Source organism: Manduca sexta, chromosome 26 (assembly GCF_014839805.1).
Source record: "Manduca sexta isolate Smith_Timp_Sample1 chromosome 26, JHU_Msex_v1.0, whole genome shotgun sequence".
Taxonomy (NCBI): domain Eukaryota; kingdom Metazoa; phylum Arthropoda; class Insecta; order Lepidoptera; family Sphingidae; genus Manduca; species Manduca sexta.
In genome coordinates this window covers 17,511,605-17,535,028 of record NC_051140.1, presented here as the reverse complement: position 1 = coordinate 17,535,028, position 23,424 = coordinate 17,511,605, and the positions used below count along the sequence as shown (strand labels likewise).

Genomic DNA, 23,424 nt, shown 5'->3' with positions numbered 1-23,424 from the left:
GGGCAAAGTGATATTTGGATTTTTCTGCTCAGTATCAGCCCGGAGTCTGGAATTTGTACTCGGTATGGCGATAGGCTCGCCTCCTATCATGGTACGAAACACACTTGACGAAAATTGGGTGCCCTAGTTGCGCCTCTGCATACCCCTTCGGGGTTCATGCGTGATGTGTGTTTATTTTGTTTATTTTTTTAGATGTAATGGTATTTTTATTGACGTGTAAATTTTGTTTAATATAATTCAGTTTGACAGTGATTTATTTTTAAGACACAAAATTCACGTAGTGTTTGTTTGTTTAATTTATTTAATATAATTGTTTGATTACAGAGTGATATATTTTAGAAACACAAAAATCACGTAGTGTTTGTTGTTTAAAGTTCCTAGCTCAGATACGTTGCTCTTGGATCAACGAGGTGATGTTACTACGAAATATTCTGATGGGCAAATAAGAAGTATGATCAATAACTAATTGATTAATTACTCATAACTGATTTGTCCGATTGAGTCTTATGTTAACTGACTTAAGATAGAAAAATACAAAGCCGCAATGACACAAAATATAGGTAGCAGCTTTTATTTACAATAAGATATATATTATGATAAAAGGAATCACTGAGTAATGTTTAAGTAAACTTTTAAATATTTATTTGAATATCACATGATGAGTAATTTTGCTTATCTTATTAAATAGACGTAAATAAGCCTAATGATAGTTAAAGTTCAATTTCCCGCTCAATTATCTAGTTACTTTAAAATATTCATATAAATGTAATCTAAGTGACATCGAATGAAAGGTTTGTTTCTAAAATTAATTGTGTTTTGCCCACACCAATACAAATATATTTAATCTCCGAAACGGCTGCGCCACTTTTGATAAGGCTGTCGTTGTTAAGTAAATTATTTAATAAAATATATACATGTATTCTACATTTACGAGGATGGAGTCGAGACTGAGTTTATTATAAATTTCGCATTTTTTTTAATACTAAGCGAAGAAACCGCTGAACTAGTTTAAATAAAATTTGATAGACGGATTGGCCAGGATTAACATAGCGGCTATTTTTATTCCGGTAATTTGCTTCCATTATCTCGCATAGACAGTAACGTTTTTTTTAAAAGATGATAGCTATAAATCGCTTTCGTTTTGGGACTTTGTTGCAAGAAAGGCTTTTCACGATGCCGCAGCCACAACACCTAGCAAAACATTAACCTATACTATATATGTGTATGTTTATAGACGTAGTTGAACTGTGAGTAGGTACCGCGGGATAGTCCAGTATGAACACCGTACGTGATAAGGATATAAAGTTATTTTATGTGAAAGCATGATAATAATCGAGTACACACTTAAAACAATGAGACTCGAGTTTAAAACAAAACTTTGTTTTGTACTATAGCTATTTATAATCATAAAATCATAAATTATGTCATTGTAATATAAAAAAAATCTTTTTTTTTACTTAATACATATTCTATAAATTGCATTTTGTTTCATACAAAAAAAAGTTATTTTAAATAGAGCATGTTTGCATAATTATTGATAAAAAAAAAATATCTATATTTACGCAAACGTGCTCTTTTTTATCGTTAAAATACGGAAAATTCTAAAAGTAACACAAACAAATAATTTTGCCTTACTCTATTTTTTATAATATCTGTAAAAAAAAACAATTTAATAACAGTACTTACCATTACAAACGTCCTTAGGATTAGTCGTTTCATTTTCTTTGCCATCTGCACTACACACGTTCAAATCTGTAAAATGAAATAAAATTTTGAAAGAATCAAAAATGAATATATTGAATTTATACGGTTATTAATTTAATTTCAATCTTACTTCTAAGTCATAAAATTACTTTTGGAGTTTCGTATGTGTTTCGTTATTAAATAATATATATAAAATAAAAACAGCACATTTATAACGGGTGTGTATATTTTAAAGCCTCGAATCCAATATGGTTTACATTATGTTAGTTTTTTGAATGATGTAGCTTGCGACGAAGGAGCACCATAACAAAATTTACTGCGGCACCCTCAGTTCTGTGGAAACTTTTACGCTTCTGCTAAAATGTAACATATTGGTTAAGAGAGGCTCCTAAAACTAGAAAACTCCGTATCAGGAATTACTAAACAGATTTTAATTTTTTTTTACTAATAAGAAGGTACATTGCTCCTAAGTTCTATTCTTTCTATTTAATTAATTTCGTTGCGATATAAAGACTAATTAGTTTTCCTTGAGACTCGCCGAGCTTCACCGCTCGTTATAGAATGCGTGCCACTGCTGATGCTGGCTTACAGGAGTTGTAGTGGTGAGTGTAGGGGCGAGAAAGTCTCTAGTGAACGTAAACAGGGCTAATATTATTATCAGCACGATCTACCTACGCCCTGTACATTTTATTCGCGGCGTTTAAGGCAAACGTTTAGATTTTCCAAGCACGTGAATCATGCGGTACATACAGGGCGGCCACCCACGCTTCACGTTTGTTTAAAGAAAACATTCGCATGGCTTAGTACTTATAGTGCTGGTGGGTGTTCTTGGTCTAGTTGTTGTTGAGCTGTGAATAGTGAGGTCTAGTGTTCGATCTCCCAGGTCGAGCAAATTTAGCATAGCATACTGTTCGTGCTTCGCGTCGAAACGATATTAAAATGGAACTCATAAGGTTAAAAGAAGAATACGGATTGTAGAAAACAGTCTATAAATGTTAGTTCATTTACTGTCATTGCGGCTTCAGCTGCATAAAAGTCCATTCCGGAATGAAGAGTAGGCTATCGAAGCCAAAAATAGTTTAAATATATTTTCACAATAATCAGAATCTGAACAGAAATGTTAGAGGTTTTGCGCGTTAAAAAACAATTTCATACAAATATTATAAAGGAAATACATGCAGTGAAAAATGGTGTAATATATATCAACATACATATTTTTGGTGACAATAAAAGTGACTAACTAGGTACCGACACAGGCTAATGCCGGCATAATATCTAAGCCATTAATCACATATTATGTCATCGGGTTACGAACTTACTCCCACCTCAAGTCGGTATCTCTTATACCTGTAAAAGGCACGAGTGTGACAAAGATAGGGCCACACAGTTAAATCTTTAATTGATAGAAACTCTGTAGACATGTCTACAGAATTAAGCCGACCGGCTGGATAGAGGCAATACCATTCCTTCAGAAAGTTTAAATGAAATTCAAACTAGCATTTGATATGAATAACCTCATTTTTATACATTTCCTATAGAGTAGACAACCATGATTTCGGGGGCTATAACTGTTTGCAGGGAAGAGTGATCACGTGACGTCAGGCGATCGGTATAAGCCTAAAAAATTAAAACGGAATTTGATGGAACTTTCACTATTAGGTTAGATGTAACTCTAGTAAACATAGTAACAAGATTGTCATAAAATGGATAAGTAAGTAATATGATATTAGAGCCATCACGCTGATAAAGATTGCACAAAATGTATACATTGTTTTGTTCCAGTTTGTGTGACCAAAGCTTTATGATATCACGTAGTTCACATTTAAGGCTTCCGCGGCATGAATGGGTATGACATAGAACAAATGCTTCGCCATCGTTTCCGGCGACTAATGCTTGAATTTCACACCCGCCCACGCACGAGTCGAAACGATTTGTCACATTTGTATTTATACAGCGGGTTTGACGTACTCTGAGTTCTAGACTTTGAATTTAGTTACTTAGTCAGATTTAATACTATTCGGTATCATATTATTGTTTAAAAAAAACGGTCACTAATACGAAGCACAATTTTCCCAAATTTCAAATTGAGAGCTTTAAGTTACGTATCGTTAGGAACGGTTGGAACATAATCTAAACTGTATTATTCCATAAACACTTTACGACTTTGTCCCCGTAGGGGTAGGCAGAGGTGCAACCAGGGCACCAACTTTTCGCATGTGTATTTCGTCTCATGATGTGACTGGGGAAAGCCAACCATATCGGGCAAAAATTCCAGACTCCGGGCTGATATTGAGCAGAAAATCCCAAATCACTTTACCCGACTCCGGATTCGAATCTGGGAACTCAAAGACGTTTCGTACCGCGGACACAATACAACTACGCCACCGAGGCAGTGTAAATAATTCCAATTCTTTAATTTTTGTCATATGACCATACAATATTACTTTCTAATAGTTAGGCCTTGCATATTGTCCTAGCAGAGACATACATTACTGTTATTTACGGAGATCGATCATACGAAACTGATCACTTGTCCTTTTTAAGTAACCTTTTTGGTTACATTATACCGGCTATATTATTTGTATTGACGTTAAGAAGGGCGATTGGAACTCATTTTCCATGTAAACAATTATATTTCAGTCGCTAACCTGTCAGTATGTCGACGTATATAAAGTATTTTATTTAATTACCACAAGACTACTGTTGCAGATGAGTAACTCAATGCGATGATGCGGCTTTCATAATAATTATAGTTTACTCTAATTACAATCAACAACTATATAACTACTTAACATTAATATTCTGTGCTTAAAATAAGTATACACTTAAATGGAACTAAGAGTTATATTATTCATATAACTATAAAGTATATAATATTAATGTTCATTTCTAAAATCGCTAAAATGGATAATCTAATACACTTTAAGGGATGACGAACCAATGGCACGTGATAAAATAATTCGGGCACGGAAATAATAATTGAGAATGTATGTAACAATGTATAGTTGGGAGCTAAAAAACGTTGCCAGAAATAAGAGCGCTCGCATAGCTAAGGTCGGCATGTTACAAACACATAAATTTTAAATAAATAATTGCAAGTTAACTAATACAGTTCCATGATAATAATCTGTGGTCTAAAGCATCGTATTAATACTGTCAACCTGCTTTATCTTTTATATACACTAACTATCTCATTTGGATTTAATCCTTCTGGTTCTAATTTAAACTGCGCTGTCTAATGATATCTTATTTTCACGACTTTGACATGAAAATGCTAATACTTAACGGTTTTTTCTGCTACAAAGTGTTCATGATATTTTTTTATTTTGACACAGCAAAGTGACTGACCTGCACCTGATTGTAAGCGCGATGTCTTAATAAAATATCGAATGGTAACAAATGGCTATCTCATGCCATTCGACACGATCATGCCGGGCAGATCACGGGCAGTCTGTTAATCACATTGTAATTATTTTATTAAGAAGATAAAATGACCCAGAAACGTTTATCTCTCGCTTTTACAAATACTTATCCATTCATGGTAAGAGTGAGTTATTGACATTTCCAACTTCCGGATTCGTCTGCTTATTATCGGATGCCAAATCTGGTGACTCGAGGCGACCTTCACGGTGCAATTTTATTGCCGGAATGCCTTGCAAGAGTCAAGGGTAAGAGAATTAATTGACGAGAGTTCTGTCGATTACCAAGTTTATATGATTTCTTATGTCTGCGCGAATGTTGGTTACTGAAATATATCTATTATTCGAAGTTTATAGCGGTTTTTTATATAATAATATCTGAAAAGTTCGAATTTCAAATCTCTTTCATTTCGAGGTATTTAAAAAGTAGAGTAGTAGAGTCAGTCCGCTCCTTGATCTTGAAGGCTGCTGTCTTGGAGACGTCGGGAGAAAATAATAATAAAATTACCCGCGAAATATCCGTAAATAGTTTTTTTTTCAATGTCATTCGCGTAAATATAAAAAATCATTACGTACTAAATAGTATTTTTAGTAATATTTGGATCTCATCCGTATCCAGAATAAACATTGCATATATTTTAAGTTGTAAATCTCACCAACAGAGGGTCTACTTCGAAAAGCGAACATCAAAACATCGGTCCGAAACGAAGCAATGACGAACTTCGGATTTAACTTTATTACCAAATTACTTCGGATCCGTCACCGTTCTATAGCTTACCTTAATGGTAGAATCAATTGCCTCTATATTTTTTATGGAGAAAGCAGTGGAACTTTCCTCGCAGATGGTTTTAAAAAGGGATGGCATAAGTTCTTACAGATTTCATGTCTGAAATATTGGGCTGAACCGATCGGATCCGTCGTCGAATCCGTCATCGAATCTGTAACATTTCTTAGTTACAAAATGTGTAATCAGTCATCCGAAACTACGAATTTCGTTTTTCGAAGTAGACCTTCTGTACCCTAAAGATGTCGGTGATATTACATGGATCGTAAAACACGTATGAGACCGGGTAATGAGACGTTTTTATGTTGTCTGCGATTAAACTCGTGTTTCATATTAATTAGTGAGTAATTAGGCGTTGCTAATTAAGTTCTGTGATTTTTCATACATAATATGTTTAATATATTTCAGATTATGTAACTCAAGGTAGTATTATTATAGTAATAAGACGCATTTTTTTATTATAAATAAATTTTGGAAGCCGAGTTTCTCGTTTTAGTCTCTTTTCCACTAGAGTAATTTTTTTACAAACAAAATTTTTTGATTTATATTATATCATTCTATTAATCCTAAGTTTTGGTATGATACGTCATTCATAGATGATGCCATTAGAATAGATTTTTGATTGACGTTTAAAAAATTATATCGATATAGACAATTATTGTATATTGAAGTAGAGAGGCCTTTGCCCTGGTGCGAGACAATTACTTTTAACGAATGTATGTATTGTATGTAGATTTTCCTAACTAATCGCTTTTGAATAGAAAAGACATCAACGCGCAACTATAATAATAGGTATTTTACTTAATACTTATTATAAAATATATATTATACATATTTGAACTTTGTTAGTGTAATGACTTTTAACAAACTATATTTACTTAATCCGCACATTCGACACCAAGTCACAGAGACTCTAAAGAGCGCGTTCGAGACATGGTTTACTAAACTAATATGTAATGTGAAACTAAAGGTTTACATTCATTAATTAAAGTTTAAACCTCGAATTCAGGTTAAACAGAATAAGTAGCTAGCAGCCATAGAATTTAAATAATAGTACCTAATAGTGCAAATATGCTTAGACTTCGAAAGTTCTACAAACTAAGAAAGCCTTTTTTTCAAGACCTATCCCGCTGTGAAAGTTATTAATGACTTCCAGTGTCCTAGGAAGTTACAATGTAAAGGTCTGCAAAACTATAATATTTTGTAAAACGAATGTATGACCCGCGCGGGGTCGCGTATCTAGAGGTAAAGGTCCATGTCGTGGCTCGTTACGTAGTTACTGTCTTCGACGAATGATTGTAAATGATATCCACTTTATTACTATATGGTTATCGTTTGAAGCCCTTTTTGTACGGAATTATGATAGAATATATTGAGAAATCGCAATATTATTGTACTTTCAGGGACAATCTATTGCCTACTTGAGCTAGTAAGCTTAGAATCGTGAGGTCCTAAGTTAGATTCTTGTATCGGGCACCATTTCATGTTGGTTTTTAAGACGATTATACCGACTTTCCTAGAAGTTGGTGTAAAATATGAAGATATAAACTTTACCTCTACAATATGTCTAAAAGTTGCGAGTACAGAAAAGTACAGAATTTGTCATGCAAAAAATCGAGATTTTAACAATCATATATTTCTAATTATTTTCGACTAGCAATCTTAGTAAACAGAAATGATTAACACTTTAATTAGACCTAACTTAATAAATACACATCAAAACAGTAATTGTTCCACACACGGATGCCGAACGATCATTATCGTGGGAGCGTGTCAATGTGAAATCCCAAGAAATTCGACAGAACACAACGCGAACAATCGAAACAGATTCGTTGTTAACAATGAAAACATCATAGGGTAGATGCCCTAAATACCGGATCCTATTGTGCTATAATGTTATGGATATTATTTATTGACTAGTCTTTTGCATGCCCTCCGTGGTTCAGGAGTGAATCTAAAATCCAGTGTTTTTCGTGGAGAAGACAGAGGTGAAAATAATATTACATATTTATTCACCCAAGAAAATAGTTAAACAAATTCAAAACTTAAAATCGTCTTTAAACCTTTTTTTATACTAAAATAAAAGTATAATTTTTAGTTATTTTAGATAATGAAAAATAATATTAATTACAGTTAACGTGTAAAAGCGTTTCCAAGTTTTTAATATGTTCAGCTACTGACTGTATAACAAAAAATACGGAAGGGAACTCAAAAATTGAGTTCATTTAAGCTCATTAAAAGAAATGGCTCCCTCCACATCGTTTTTGCACGCGCAGTACGACTATCACGTTACAGTTTCCAGGTCAATTCCCGAATTGGGAATATTAAGTATTTTTACTTAATATCAGGCCGGGATGGAATAATGCCCCAGATCCGTATAAATGGCAAGAATCCTTCTCCCTATTACACTTAACATGACAAAATAGATGAATTGCACCTCTGTTTACCCTTCAAAATGGTAAAGAAGTGAGGCTTTGTGATGTTAAAAAAATTTGCAAAATAAACAATCCAACATCCTTATACTGACATTTTACCTTTCCAATATTGTTTTGTTCATATTATTTAATGATAATTACGTACATTAAGGCGGTCGAAATACGACAGAGATATGATTCAACACCAGGATGTTAGTACGCGGTTTTAATTAAATATTGTATACACGAATCATTTAGTTCCAGTTTTTATAAAAAATTCTGCAGCCATGCAGCAGTGTGTAGTCACTGTTGCGTTCCGGTTTGAAGGACATTGTAGTGTAACTACTGGACATAATGAGACTTAACATCTCATGTCTCAGGATGGCGAGCGCAGTGGAATACCAAACAATACTTTGTAATTCAAGGTGTTGGATGGTTTCTACTGTTTATGGACGGTCGTATCGCTTACCATCAGGCTAATGGGAAGCTCATCTCGTCAATAAAAAAAATGTCGTCAAAGATGGCCCACCGTAGTGCTCAACGAGTGTGGATATAAATTTGTCAAAAGCACAGGTAATCTATAAAATACTTTAATATATTAGTATTATATTATTAGTACGATATATACCTTATTATATTAAGCATAGGAACTATATTAACGAAATATAACTTATCAAATTAGTTATTTTTGTTTAGTGTCATTAAGAGATGTTGAAGTAAGTACATGATAATAAAACTATTTTATTGCGGCTTTTTATATTATAATTTTCTCCCGACGTTTCGAAGACTGCCTTCATGGCTACGGGGTAGATTGAAGTGTTGGTCGTCCGAAAAGTCAGTTGCAATATCTACCTACATTTTACAATTATAATATTATAATAAACCGCGATACAATCCGTAAAATAGTTTTATTTTAATTTCTAACATTCGCGTAAACATGAGAATTCATTGTGGGTACATTAGTTTATAATATACATTACTGTAAACATAGTTTTAGTTTCCCCAGAATTATTGGTCTAATTCTGTAAAGATCGATATTGGAATGGACATTATGTGAGAGCTTTATGCTAGCTTTTATCTCAGGTAAGGATTTTAACGCAATCGCAGCCATCGGCTAAAACTAGTATATATTAAATTATTGATGTATTTCATGTTAGCACATATTTTCCATTAGGATTTCATTTAAGTCGGACAAAATAATCTCGTTCGATATATGCATTTGTAGTGTTGAAATGTTAATACTAATAAAATATCGTTATGAACAATTAAAACACTTTGAAAAATGAAATCCTAACTTATTGTTTATCTATTAAATGCGTCATCAAGTAAATTTTATCCACGTTTTATTTAGTGAAAATGCGTAAAGGAATTATATTGAATTTAGGTATCTTGGCATTAAACTTTAAATGTTCAGGTATTATTGTAGAAAAAAATTAACAACACTATCAATATGTTGCATAATATTACGACCAACACTGTTTGTGAAAAATTTCGCCGCAACAACCATCACAACATGACACCAAATAAAAATACCTCATAAAATATAAAATACTTTTAAATATGGAACGTACCTCGAAACACAAATCACGAAACAAACGATTTAAAAATTTAAAAACAGAACACAAAATCATAAAAGTCCAGTACAGATCTCACAAAATCGTATTTAAGAACAATGAACGGTTTGCGAAGGTGCATCGCTGCATCGCGGGTGTTTGCGACTGCTGCGTGGTCGCGTGCTACCACCACGCCGTCGCGTTAGACACTGACAGTCAGCTGGTCGAACGTGTGCTAATCGCGCCAACACACCTCGCATAATCAGTGAGAGGAAATCTATAGAGTTGTTAATATTATTAGTTTTGTCCACCAAGGTCGTGTTTTTCTAAGTAATTACTTTCTACATGGTGCTATTGGTTAAATATTCATTTAAAAAATAAAATAAGATAATTTATTCCTGAATCAATAATAAGTTATCCCCAAAGTTTCGTCGCCATTCCTGTAAACGTTGGCATATACCCCCATTCATTTGACAAAACAGTTTTTTTGAAGGTCCCAAAAAATTATTGACATTAGTAGTATTACATAGTCCAATATTAAAAAAAAAAACATCAGATTGAATTTCAGGTTATAAAATAATTGGCCTTAAAAGACGTTACAATAATGAAACAACACTTTTCATATTATTATATTATATTACAACTATGTATATAATTCAATCTGTTCTACCTATGTAGGGTTTCATTTTATCTAAGTATGTGCTACCAACTATGCAAATTAAAAGTAGTATATTGCCACACCAAAATTATACTTGTCACACTTATCAACTCTAGTGATTCCAAAGGCTGCACCTGACATAACCATAACAACCTACTTACAAGGCAAAGAAAGCAACTCCACGGACATCATCCACCTAGATTATCCTCTGTCCTTATTACTCCTCAAATTATAGCTACTGTGCGAACGAGAGAAGTGATCTTAATGATGATTTCAATGAATGCTATATAAATCTGATTAATTTTTTCATAATATTTAAATTTATGACTATAAAGTTGAAATTAGTTTGCACGTTTGTGGAGAATTTACTTTCGTAACACGGTTGCTGCAAAGAATGTGCATCATCGTTGAGTTATGACCAGCTATATTTGACCGATTTTGAAGTATTTTTATTGCTTCTAAAAAAATATTTTTCTACAAATTAGGTTACAACATACAGCAGTATGTACCAGTGTAACTACTGGACATAATGAGATTAACCATCTCACGTTTCAGGATGGCGAGCACAGTGTAATACTAAACAATACTTTGTAATTCAAGGCGATAGTGTTTCTACTGTTTATGGGCGGTCGTATTGTTTACCATCAGATGAACGGCAAACTCGTCTCGTCATTAAAAGTAAAAAAAATAATATACATTAACTGTTCTAAAAAAACAGTTCTTAAAAAGCGGCGATAGCCTAGTTGGTTGTGGAACGGACTGCCGAGACGTATGTCCGCAGGTTCAAATCCCAAGGGCACACACCTCTGACTTTTCTAAAAAAATATGTGTGTATTCTTTATGAATTATCGCTTGCTTTAACGGTCAAGGAAAACATCGTGAGGAAACCTGCATACCTGAGAAATTCTCTATTAGGAATTTTCGATGGTGTGTGAAGTCTACCAACCAGCACTACACCAGCGTGGTGGACTAAGGCCTAATCCCTCTCAGTAGTAGAGGACGCCCGTGCCCAACAGTGGGATAGTATATAATACAGGGCTTATATTAACTGTTCTAAATTCGATTCGTCGACAAGTTTGATTTGAAAAACCAAAAAGGGGTAAGAGATGTGCAAGAAAAGCATCTAGTTTTCACCATGTATGTTCCATCGCATAATGTAAGGAGGCGAGTCGTTCTTTCTTAAACGGCAATGGCGAAGTAACTGCACTGTCCCTGATGGTAAGTGGAGTGGGGTCCAATAGAATGTCGATTGACAAGAGATTACCCGTTGACAGTCGACACAATTATGCCGGCCTGATAAAACCGGATATACACAGGATGATCCCGGAACGCGACACACTTACGTGGGCCACTGCGGTTTGTTTTAACACCTTGTGTACAGGGATCGCTATCCGAGTGGATATAAAATATCTCCTATTGCCATATCGAGCGTAAATACCAGACTCCAGGCTTTTACTGCTGTTAGGATACTGAACAATAAAACCCGAGCATCATTTTACTCGACTCGGAAACTTGGAACATGGAGATTCAAAGCGTTGTCGTACCGCACACGCAAAACAATACGCTAGGGAAATGGTCAAATAATTCCTTAATATTTTATATTTCCCATTTTCTTCTATATAATATGCAATCTTACTAATAGTATAAATGCGATAGTCTATGGAAATGTTTGGATGTTTGTTAGAAGTAAACGCAGAAACAGCTTAACTGATTTATATGAAATTTGGCACATGGTTAGACCATATCCTAGATTATCACATAGGCTATTTTTTTATCTCGGTAATTTGCTCCCATAGGAAAAAAATTAGGAGGTGTCCTCACCTCTGTCCCCCCGTGACCATGAAGGCTGCAAAGTCTTCGAAACGTCGGGAGAAAATAAAATACTAACACCGCGATAGAATCCGAAAATTAGTTTAATTTCAATGTCTAACATTCGCGTAAACATAAGAAATCATTATAAAAAATAAGGTGTCGTTGGCGTCCTACAGATAGCTTTATGAATCGCTACAGTGATTTATGAAATTTTATCGCGGGAATGTTTATTTACGCGGGCGAACCCGCGAAGAACACCTAGTATAATAATATATTAAATTGGTATACATAGATACTTTCAAGTTCTTCAAGCTATCACGTTAAGCAGTATAAGAAATCATTATGCAGTATATGTTCTGTCAGGCGGTTATTTGTAAATTATTATTATGTATACAGGTACTTATTAAAAATGTAAGTCAAAGACCCTATTCAAAACGTCTCATATAAAACATACTGACTCAGCAAATTTAAGCATAACTTTCCTTTATGTAATTGTAACATAATTACATGTTAAAGTGATAATTATCTGTGGGTGAAAGGTCTGTCACGTTTTATCTTGAGACATATTTTTGGAAAGTAGATCTCATTCAAGTTGATTGTTCCGAACTCGATTTTCAAAAGGCATGTGTTACATAGCTGATTCCATATTTAAAAATTGAAATTGGAATATTTTATTACACTTTTTAAAATATCCAAATAGGGTTAGATTACATAATATTTACATATATGTTGGTGAGTAACTTAGTTTGTTAATGATTTCTACCTAATTTAAAAGAAAACATACTAATTTCAATCGAGAAGATGGTTGGAACCTTGCACAGGCGTGGAATCCTGTTCTAAATTTAATTAAGTCGGGACCTAAAAGACCAGCTGCCAGACTTCAAGAAGCTGTGAGCTCATTCTGCATGAATCGGGCTGTCATCAGAAAATTTGGAAAAATTTATATAATGTATGTAGATATTGTAATTTTGAATTTTAAGACGACGAACACCTAATTCGGATATGTGACGGCGTCGTGAAGCTATAGTCTTCGAAATGACAGGAGAAAATTAAAATATAAAACCGCAGTAAATCCGAAAACTAGTATTATTTCGATAAGCACAGCACATAACATATATCCGTCATAAACTAAAAACCAGATTAAACCATATATACTCTACTCTATTCGAATCGACTCTAGTCTTCGAATACCAGATAAAACACACGCCCAAAGTGGTCTTCGCAAAATAAAGCTTAGTACACACCACTGCGCTATCACCAAAATCATATAATAGAGATAACTAACAATGCCTCGTCCCAGCGACCGCTTTCATAAACTGGAGTTTGCCGCCAAGGTGCACAGGTTAACATATATACATTAGCCCAAGTGCAATGGTTCAACAAACAAATTGCATAAAGCGTGTGAAACACAAAATCCATAGGACATTTAGTACGTTTTCGCCAGTGGAAAACAAAGTGAAATAACGGTGAAAGCGAGTGCAAAATCCCTGCATGTTATCTACTACAAATGTCAATTGATGTGCTTACAAAGTGCCTAACGGAAATTACTGTACTAACGTATTTTCCTGAAAGTTCGTTGCACTTGGAAACTCCAGTCTATGTCGTCGTGACCTTAAAACTTCAGGAATAATAATAGGTACCTACGTTTTTTGGATTAATCTTTGTTTAACAGCTTCGACTGTCTAAAAGCTCTTTTAAGGAATAAACTCCACTACGAATTTCCGGAGTGGAATTAACGTCTTAAATGGCAAATATTTTTTTACAAATATCGGTCAAATATTTTAGCAGTTAACTTGATCTAAAAAAATATACATATATTTTTCAACATCCGTGGTCATGTTTTGTGGTCGGGAAAAATGAAAGTATGTTATGAATTTACTGGTCTATTCCACACAATACGACTTTGTGTCCGAACCATCTAAAACCAAGTCTAGGCAGATCAGAACATTACGCAACAGATAAACAAAGCGCCGACTAAACAAATATCAGATAGCGGTTCGATAAAACGGCGTGCGCGTGCGTCGATTACGTTGCGTGATCGAATTGTGAAAGCCAATGACTCACGGGATATTATCTACTAATCATAATTAGTATTCAGAGCATACACCCTGTTCTATTTACAAAGATGTCACCGCCTCGTTTGAAGCTAATAAAAGTTGCTGTAAAAGGAATTAAATTGCTTTCCCTTTTATTCAGATCGCAGACGACTACGCGCCGTGAATTAAAAAAATAACATCTTTGCAATACTCTTATTAGTGTGTGTGTCCAAGTTATTGTGGGGGACGATTTCTAGATTCTGATTGTCGGTATTAGTGAAGGGGATTTTGAATGAACGCTAATATTACAAAGGACGCTTTCATTCACAACACAAAAGCTGGTATTCACGTAATATTTGACTTACCAAGGTGGATGTGTAATTGTTGAATATGTAAAATCACACCCTTTCACTCGATTAATAAACGATTACATTTAAAATCTATTTTCCATGCTTGCAACATTCAATGGAAACACGCACGGCGTACGGCGTACGAAACGAGATCCATTATTGCGTAACGTATCGTGGGAACGTACGCACGTATTCCTCTGTATGCAAAAACTGAGATACACCGGAACACGCTTCCGTGGTTACTAAGTTCAATCAGCAGGCTCGTTGAAAAAATGTAAACAAATCCACCTACTTGCGAATTTAATGATTTTTTTATTTGTCGTGTTATTTATGAAGTAATCATAGATGCTGTTAAACAACTAGACTCAGCAATTAGGGTTTGAGCTGGGTGCGAGAGGAAAAAGTTACTTAATCTACTAATTGTTCGGTTTTGGTTTAATCTACCAAATGCCCGCGTGCGCTTCCTCGCGGTCTACAAGCGAGGGGTGAAGTTGTTCGACTGCATCTATATACGTTACATCGGTCACTGTGTTATATATACATATCTACAAAAACATACGATTTATAGATATAGTTGCCGTAATTAGATTTAGTGATGTAGCGTGGGGTTTTGTCGCCCGGGGCGGATCCAATGTGTTTGTGCCTCGAAGAACCGAGCGAGATGCAATACTGGACGCTAGAGACGAATTAAAATTTTTGCGGCCCTTTTCCGGCGACTTTTTATTTAGTTCCTAAGTTTATATCCACGGCGTCGAGCCTTTTAAAGCCTTTGGCGCCCACCCTGGGATGTGATTGTGGGATTAAGGAAATTAGCCTAGGAACAAAGGATACCCACCTTCCAAGGTCATTAGTCATCCCTTCTACCAAAAAAATTATAGTTTCCTTGACGGCATGAGAGTTTAATATGGAATGTCAAATCATAAACGGGTTTAAATATAACTATTTAGAAACAATGTACATATTTGTTTACATTTCTAGTATAAAGCTAGTGACTACACTTTACAAGACTTGTCTACGCATCCACAGCTCACAGCTGATGTGAATGTCGTAGTGCGTGACCGTTTAGCATCTAAATTTTTGTCTTTGATCATTGCATTCAAATTTCCTTCTACGTTGTCGAAATCGAAGCTTTTGTAATTCATGAATGGTTAAATTTAACACACAACTCGTGAATCTTATTTTCGCAGTTCTCGTTTAAATCAGTTTCGTCAATGTTACCCCTATAGGTCCCAATACCTATGTATTGATTATGTTGTCATGGTTTCTTGTGGCGATCTTAGGAGGAGGCCGAAAGGACTGCCACCTCTCTCTCGCGTTGAGGCCTTTCGCTTTTGAGGACCCTCGAGCATCCAGGGGCCCAGCAGTTCGAGGGGCTTCGCGCTTGTAAAGGTCACTATGAGAACAACATTACCCCCCTTTTGCAGTCGGGTAAAAGGCTTCGGCAGGATGCAGATCTTAAGGCAGCTTCCAGAGCCTCGAATTAGTGAAGGCCTAAACTGCTTTCTTTCATGGTTACCTCACCAGGAACGGTTCATTCTATACCTTGAAACTTACCTATTACAGAGAATTTGATAAATTTCTTCCGGCGGTTTAGCTATGCCCTGGCATTACTGATGACTATAGTCGACGGTAACTAAATGGCATTTTATGAGTTGTCACAATCGTCTATAGCGAACAGATAAGTTTTAGAGTTTACCTGGAAAGGCTGTAAAAATCTCTGCGCCCGTGTGTGTTTAAATTATGCTTCTCAAGTGTCATTGATAGTGTGGGATAAATAAACACTACATTTTGATATGAAGTTTCGAATCGAATGCAACCTGAAACACGAGCCCCACAAGGTTCCAATTTTAACATACAGGATGCTCCAATATGTGACCTTTCCCACTGACCCCAATTCTTTCCTATTGTTTATCAAAAACATTGTCTAGTGTTTGCGCACTCACCCGCATCCAGACGGCGCATGCGCGTCAAAACCTTCAAAAATAGTGTTGCGGCATTGATAGCCCGTTGCAGACCGTGACTTCCCAATTGTCAATTGAAAGACCGGACGTGAGTTTCAATGGGGAAAGATCCTTTGAGTGGAAAACCGATTTGACATTCAATTAACAGAGGAGTCTTGTTTCCAATTTTGTTGTTCCTCATATTGTTTGAGACTTACCTTAAGCAACTTTGCTTTAATTTATGGCAACGGGATTTTGTTTTAACTTCGAAAATTGTTTCTATTTAGTTCCGAAGATTAAAGTTGGGGCAAGATGATCAAAGTACTATCAAAACAAATATTTTTCCTTAAACTTTAAACGTACGAATGGTAATAATGCCAGAGCTTTATAGAAAGAAAATAAAAAAACTTCATCATGTAGTACTCCATTTATTAATACAAGTCACAATAACGAATAAATAATTTATCATTAAACCATTCTAGTTCTACGATACACGTATAATAATTAGGTACACCGATTAGCACGTGTTAAGAACATTGAAGTGAGACAGAATCGATCGATTCGTGCTTCGGCTTCCGCTTAATCGTCGCCCAAAATTGGCCGAGGCCGAAGGTACGCCTGAAGATGTCATCTGGCCGAAGCCGAAACCGAAAGCTCTGTAAAACACTAATGATAAATCCACTACAATATTTATTCATAGTAATAGAGATGAAGAAATTATCATTTAAATATTACCTTTATGTTTATTTTATTATGGATTTTCTTAACACGTTTAAAAATTACAGATCTTTTCTTAAATATTTGTGACCAATAAGATTTTCATGAATGTTTTTAATCGTTATTTTTATAATTTATAGAGAGCAAGCGATGCGACTTTTACAAAAATACCTCGAATTAAATACGCACGAGGATATAAAAACCCGAAATAGGTTATGGCAAGATGTTTTTTTTTTTTATAAAGCGACCATCACCCTAAGAACATACAGCCAAAAAATGACACATCACTTGCCCTAAATAAATACTCCTTTATCACATAAACGCGACATTAACTCTAAAATGCATTTAAAATCTACATTAAGACATCGACGCCTTTAATACTAATATATCAAGCGTAAATTTAACGTACGAGTGTAGTCCAAAATGACCTCGGCAATTCAATGATAATATATAAATCAGTTTTGGCTTATATAAGTATATACAGGGTGTTGCAAAAAAGCGGTATATAAACCTTCACCAAATAAAACACCCTACTTTTACGGTAAAATTATATGTTGTCGTGAAAAACTCAAAATAATTTTGAATGGATTCTAAATTACTTTTAGGATCTCCAAATGTAATAAAATATCTTTCAAATATTTTACTATTTTCAATACAAAGATAGACTTGTAGCAGTGATTTTATAATCATTATAGTATAAGATTTTAGGGTCTCTGTACGAAAATGTTCATTAAATTATCACATCTTTTTTGCAACGCGCTGTATAACTATATTTTGGAAGCAAGTAACTAATCATCGTATTTATACTGAATTGAAAATGATACCATTTAGCAAATACAGATACAAATCGTATAACAAACATCAAAATGTGAAACATCAACGAGAAATAAATCTATGCGTGAATACATAAACTCTGAAGATAGTATTTGTCCCATGGCAAATAATTTTTGGTAAATACGCGTTAAATATAAACAATATGCTAACATAACATCAACATTGGTCCTTTATATATTTATATTTGGACTGGTGTGTCATAAGGCGCTATTCCACAGGCGATTTCTTTCAAACTTCATACAATAATTGCAAGTATTTTTTATTACAAAATTTTTTTAGAACGTTTACAGTTTCAATATCTATAGTCTAGTGCTTGTTATGTTGTCGTGTAGTTTGAGAATCGCATGAAGCTCGCTATGGAAGTGCACCTTAATGACATATTTTGGGGCAACAATGACACTAGAAATTGGAAACTCATTGACAGTCTACTGCTCACTTTCTTGGTTTTAAATGTATATACAGAAATTAGCTAGGCTGTTTAGAAGTATTTAGTTGGTTAGAGTCTTTTAAAAAGCTTTCACACGACATGCCAGGGTTCACAAAAAGAAAATAAATAAAATATGTATGATCCTAATTTAAATTAATAACATGCAGACAATTTTACCATCAATGAGTTTCGAATCACCCTGTACATATAAATAAAGTTTATATTGGGAAAACATTACTTGCATAACCACAATACGCACCATAAAACTCAAATTTACAAAAGTGAGCCGAAAACTCAGCGCATTGAACTTACTGTTCATGACAATCAAATAAGCAAACTTCAAGCCATTGTATGAGCTGTAGATCCCCAAAGATTTGTGGTTTTCCCTAGCCGTGTCAGTTGCTGACGTAAATAAACATTTAATTTTGACGCGGGAATCCCATCCTCGTACCAAATTTGGTACAAATTAGCTGTGCAATTAAAGAATCATTTTTCTATCGCCATCTCACTGTGTGAGAGGGAGAAAAAATTCGTTTCAACTGCCTTTCTTTGAGTGATCTTAATGTACTATTGTGGAAAGAGCGCTGGTATGACATAGATACATATAGTATATTATTATAGTAATTATAGGACATATGCGTTGATCCAAATAGGGACAAAGCCTGCGGAACAAAGGCAGTCCCTCAATTCCACCCTGTGTAAATTTTTCCATATTAGGAAACTCGTCATACGTCGAAACGAACAACACAAATACATAATTAACCTACAAACTGTACAAAACTAAACTAGCGAACGTGAGTAAAACAAAAATTAAAAATAAGCAAAAACTCAACACGATGTACCAACATAACGTAAAATCACAAAAAAAACTTCATCGCGAAACATAACAAACTCAATGTTTAACGGAACCGAGTTAACTGTTTGATTGTGAAAATAGATTAACAAAACTTCCTATATTTAACACTTTAAATCATTATTTCTCACTATTTTAAGTTACTTTTTAACATTGTCCATATATCTAAAAAAAAATTAAATAAAAAGAAATTACTCGCTGATGTTGCAGCTCAAGACCCAAGCCACTAGCGGTTTTGGATTCGGAGAGGAACCATTCTGCATTTGGCCTTTAATAATAATAATAACATATTTTCCTTACTATTATTATTATTTACCACTTTCATAGCGTTTAGTTCTATCTCTTTCATTCTCATTGAAAATAGTACACATTTCGCAATTATTTAAAGGGCAATATTAACATGCAAAAAATTACGCGCTCTTTATGAAATTTCCTAGATCTTTATCTCCATTGCTCGAAGTATTTCTTAATAAAATTTCCATTACTATTAATCTTTAGGAAGTTTTGCTAATCCGTTTTAATATCAGATATTTAAACATAATCATATGCAAGTATCAAAGCAGATAATATATCATTTTATGATCCAAAACATACTCGTGATGACGTAATGGTATTTAAACTATTTGATTTCTCCTTATAGAGATTTTTGGATACAATATGTAAATTTTCCAAAAATTTTTAGCACATGAAACAGTCGTTAGATCGATCAGTCAAAATTATCGAAAGAAAAAATGCAACGTCCCTGTCAAAAAGAATCCAAAATTATGTAAGAGCTAAAAAGCTATGGATCTTTATGGTATATTAAGAAATGAGTTAGAATGGATGTATTGGCGTACCATAGACTTGTAGAAGACGGTGAACAGACTTTAAAGGGGCAAAAAAAAATTTTTTTTTATTTATATTAATAATAAACAGACAGGCATACTTCTAACTTCGAACAAAAAACCCACTGCTTGGTTCTGCACTGTGCTGATCAACATACGACAAACCCCTTTAATGCCATTCGCCCCCTATTTCATTTCTGGACATTAAAACGTATAGATTGAATTAAACGCACAACAGCCAAACGCATCATTCGAGGAAGTAAACATAAATAACCATAACTTTAAATTATACTAGGTACAAATAATTCGAGTTAAAATTTGACAGCACAAAATATTTTTACATCATTTCCTCTACTATGAGTATGATTGTTATAACTAACTTATATTAACACTGAATAACTATCATTGTAAATTTGATAACATAGTATATGCAAGTAATAAATACGCCTTTTTAGTTTTTTGTGAAAAAGTACGTAAGTAAATATGGAACTTTCTTTCTAGAGAGTTTTTCATAGTCGATAATGTACGAAAGATGTTTCATTACGTACTAATTGCAACTGTTCGCTAAAAGCATAGTCAATAATTGCATATACTATACTGTTAAATCTACAACGACTAAATAGCTAATTAATTTACTACAACAAGATATTTTTAGTTTCACCACACACGCCTGACACACAGTCGAGTAAAAAATACAACAACGAGTGTCGTCGACGGTATAAATTTTTCCTCACCGTTCTATCCGACAGTATGTGATAATTTCACTACTATGTATGGTTTATATATTTTATGTTCTACATATACTATGTATTTAGTGTTGAGAATAATTCAGCTATTCTTTTTTTCTATTGGTGCTATTTTTATATTATCCTTTGTAGACTTGATGACACTTTAAAATGTTTATTTTTCTACAAAATCAATTGTTTAAAAATAAATGACATTTTGAAAGACGTGTATAAGTTGCTTTCACATTTTTGGACACAAAAAAGTATTAAAAAACTTTTTTTTTATTTTCTACTGGTTATGTGCCCCAAGTCTTAATAATAATTCAAAGGATTAAATGTGTTTTATTATGGAACGTATGGTCTCTAAGAGTACCTATTGTACTGACAGTTGGTTATATTTGGTTATATCGGATCTTTGGTATGTGTATATGTGCTGGGAGATAATAAAAAATATAATAATGCCACTAAAAATAACACAATATAGAACTGAACCTATTTGTCTGTGAAATAAGACTAGAACAAATAATATTGTTTTTCTCATGTGGCGGGGATATGTTCCATGGAAGAGCGCCTGCACACTTGACGATAAAAACGCAGCGTTTTAATAAACGCAGCATTTCTTTCACATAATATTTATAAATACAATTAAATTTTATATCAGAACTATAAACACTGAAAATTGCCAATATATATTTAACGTATAAAATAGGAACCCTAATAAACAGTCGCCATATCAAGTTATTAGAATATAGAAATTCCCTCAAGATAACGCTGCGTTTTGAGCATCAAACGTGAAAACACGCTTACAAATTGTCAATGGATAATGCACGCAATAAATAAAATAAATACCTTGTATTAAGCTATAAGGTGTATCGTTTAAGGTAATGTGTTGAGTATATTCCTGTGTTCCAGAGATTCTTTCAGCGCGTAAAACAGTTGCAGTTGTTGTTCGGGTTTCAAGTTGTACACCTGTAATAATGAAACTTTAGATTAAAACATAAAATAGAGAGGTGTGCCACGGATATTATTCAGTTATTACAATTTGTATAAAAAAAAAAAAACGCAAAGTGAACCGGCATAAAAATTGCAAATTCAGTTCACACATATCACTTACAGCCATTATAATCGACCGCAATCCCAATATTTAATCCAATTCCGAGACCAAACCAATTAAAATAATTCATTTGTACACATGTCAAAATAATCTTTGTTATAATTGGTACATTTATGAGATAGATCGAAAATGGCGGTTAGTGGATCAGCTTCATAGCAGCGTTGAGAAGCTCGTCACTATGCTGTCAAAAATCCCGTGTGCAGAAACCGTAAAAATGTACATCGAGCCTACACATAAAGGTGCATCTATACACAATGTAATGTATAATCAAGTTCAGTGTACATTACCTGTTGTAGCAGTTTCTGCGGCGTGGCGGTGCGTATGAAGCTGGTGATGTACACGTTAACGAACGTCGCCATCAGGAACTGGCAGTCGAACCGGTCCATGATGCCGCCGTGTCCCGGGATCACGTCGCCGAAGTCCTGCGAATATGGGAAATAGTAAATTAATATGTCGCTGGCTTAATATTACTAGGTTCTATGTATAACTACACGCCTTTTAAGCGGGGACTAACGAATTAAAGAAATTTTATTTTAGAAAGTGTATACGACCTCTTAGTTTACAATCAATAATAGGGTTCACTGAACAAACAATAGATGGCGTTATTAAATGTTTTGATATAAATCTAACAAATTGTTATATTTTTTGCGTATAATATTTAATTATATATATCAGAAGCCCAAAATGTGCCTATGTTTCACGCGCCAGCTTTAGATAATTGACCTGTATATTGGACAACCTACAGTAAATTTTGCAGTCCTGTCCCAACGCTGGGAAGCAGGTATATCAAGATCACAGAAATTATCTTGTCTCTGGTTTTTAGAGTCAATTTCACGCACGATTTGTTACAAAGAAGTAAATAAGATAAATAAAAAAAAAACAGGGAAAATCTTTTTAGTTTAACGATAAGGTGTCCCTTCCAACAAAAAACATCCCTTTTGAGTAATAGTCAATAAAAAAATAGCCAGTATATAAAAAATACCTTGATCTTAAAAGCCCTCTTGAATCCAGAAGCGAAGAATCCGCCGAACGGTCCGATGACAGAGCTGAAGATGCTAAGCGCCAGCGAGTGGATCATGAACGGGTACATGTTGAACTTCTCCATGCCAACCTGCGGGACACAAAAAATATATATTTTATTTATATGTGAATACGAAAACTTAGAATAAGATTACTTATAATAATAACTAACAATTAAATAATATCAGCCCTGTAATACAGTTCCAAGGCTCAGTCTACCACGCTGGCTTAGTGCGGGTT

At 34.2% G+C, this 23,424-nt stretch overlaps 2 protein-coding genes across 2 annotated transcripts in view; both read right to left on the bottom strand.

The window, feature by feature from the left end:
• Positions 1-10,091, bottom strand: part of LOC115452370 (protein spaetzle 5) — a 46,415-nt gene extending 36,324 nt beyond the window's left edge. The window contains exons 1-2 of the mRNA XM_037443632.1: positions 9,893-10,091; positions 1,687-1,752 (exon numbers count right to left, since the gene is read on the bottom strand). Coding sequence (XP_037299529.1) covers positions 1,687-1,731 — 45 coding nt within the window. The 5' untranslated portion in view covers positions 1,732-1,752; positions 9,893-10,091. The remainder of the gene's footprint in view (positions 1-1,686; positions 1,753-9,892) is intronic.
• A 6,991-nt stretch (positions 10,092-17,082) lies between these two features.
• LOC115451828 (phosphatidate cytidylyltransferase, photoreceptor-specific) overlaps positions 17,083-23,424 on the bottom strand; it is a 34,430-nt gene continuing 28,088 nt past the window's right edge. The window contains exons 8-10 of the mRNA XM_037443391.1: positions 23,147-23,275; positions 22,452-22,586; positions 17,083-22,019 (exon numbers count right to left, since the gene is read on the bottom strand). Of these exons, the coding sequence (XP_037299288.1) occupies positions 21,927-22,019; positions 22,452-22,586; positions 23,147-23,275 (357 nt within the window). The 3' untranslated portion in view covers positions 17,083-21,926. The remainder of the gene's footprint in view (positions 22,020-22,451; positions 22,587-23,146; positions 23,276-23,424) is intronic.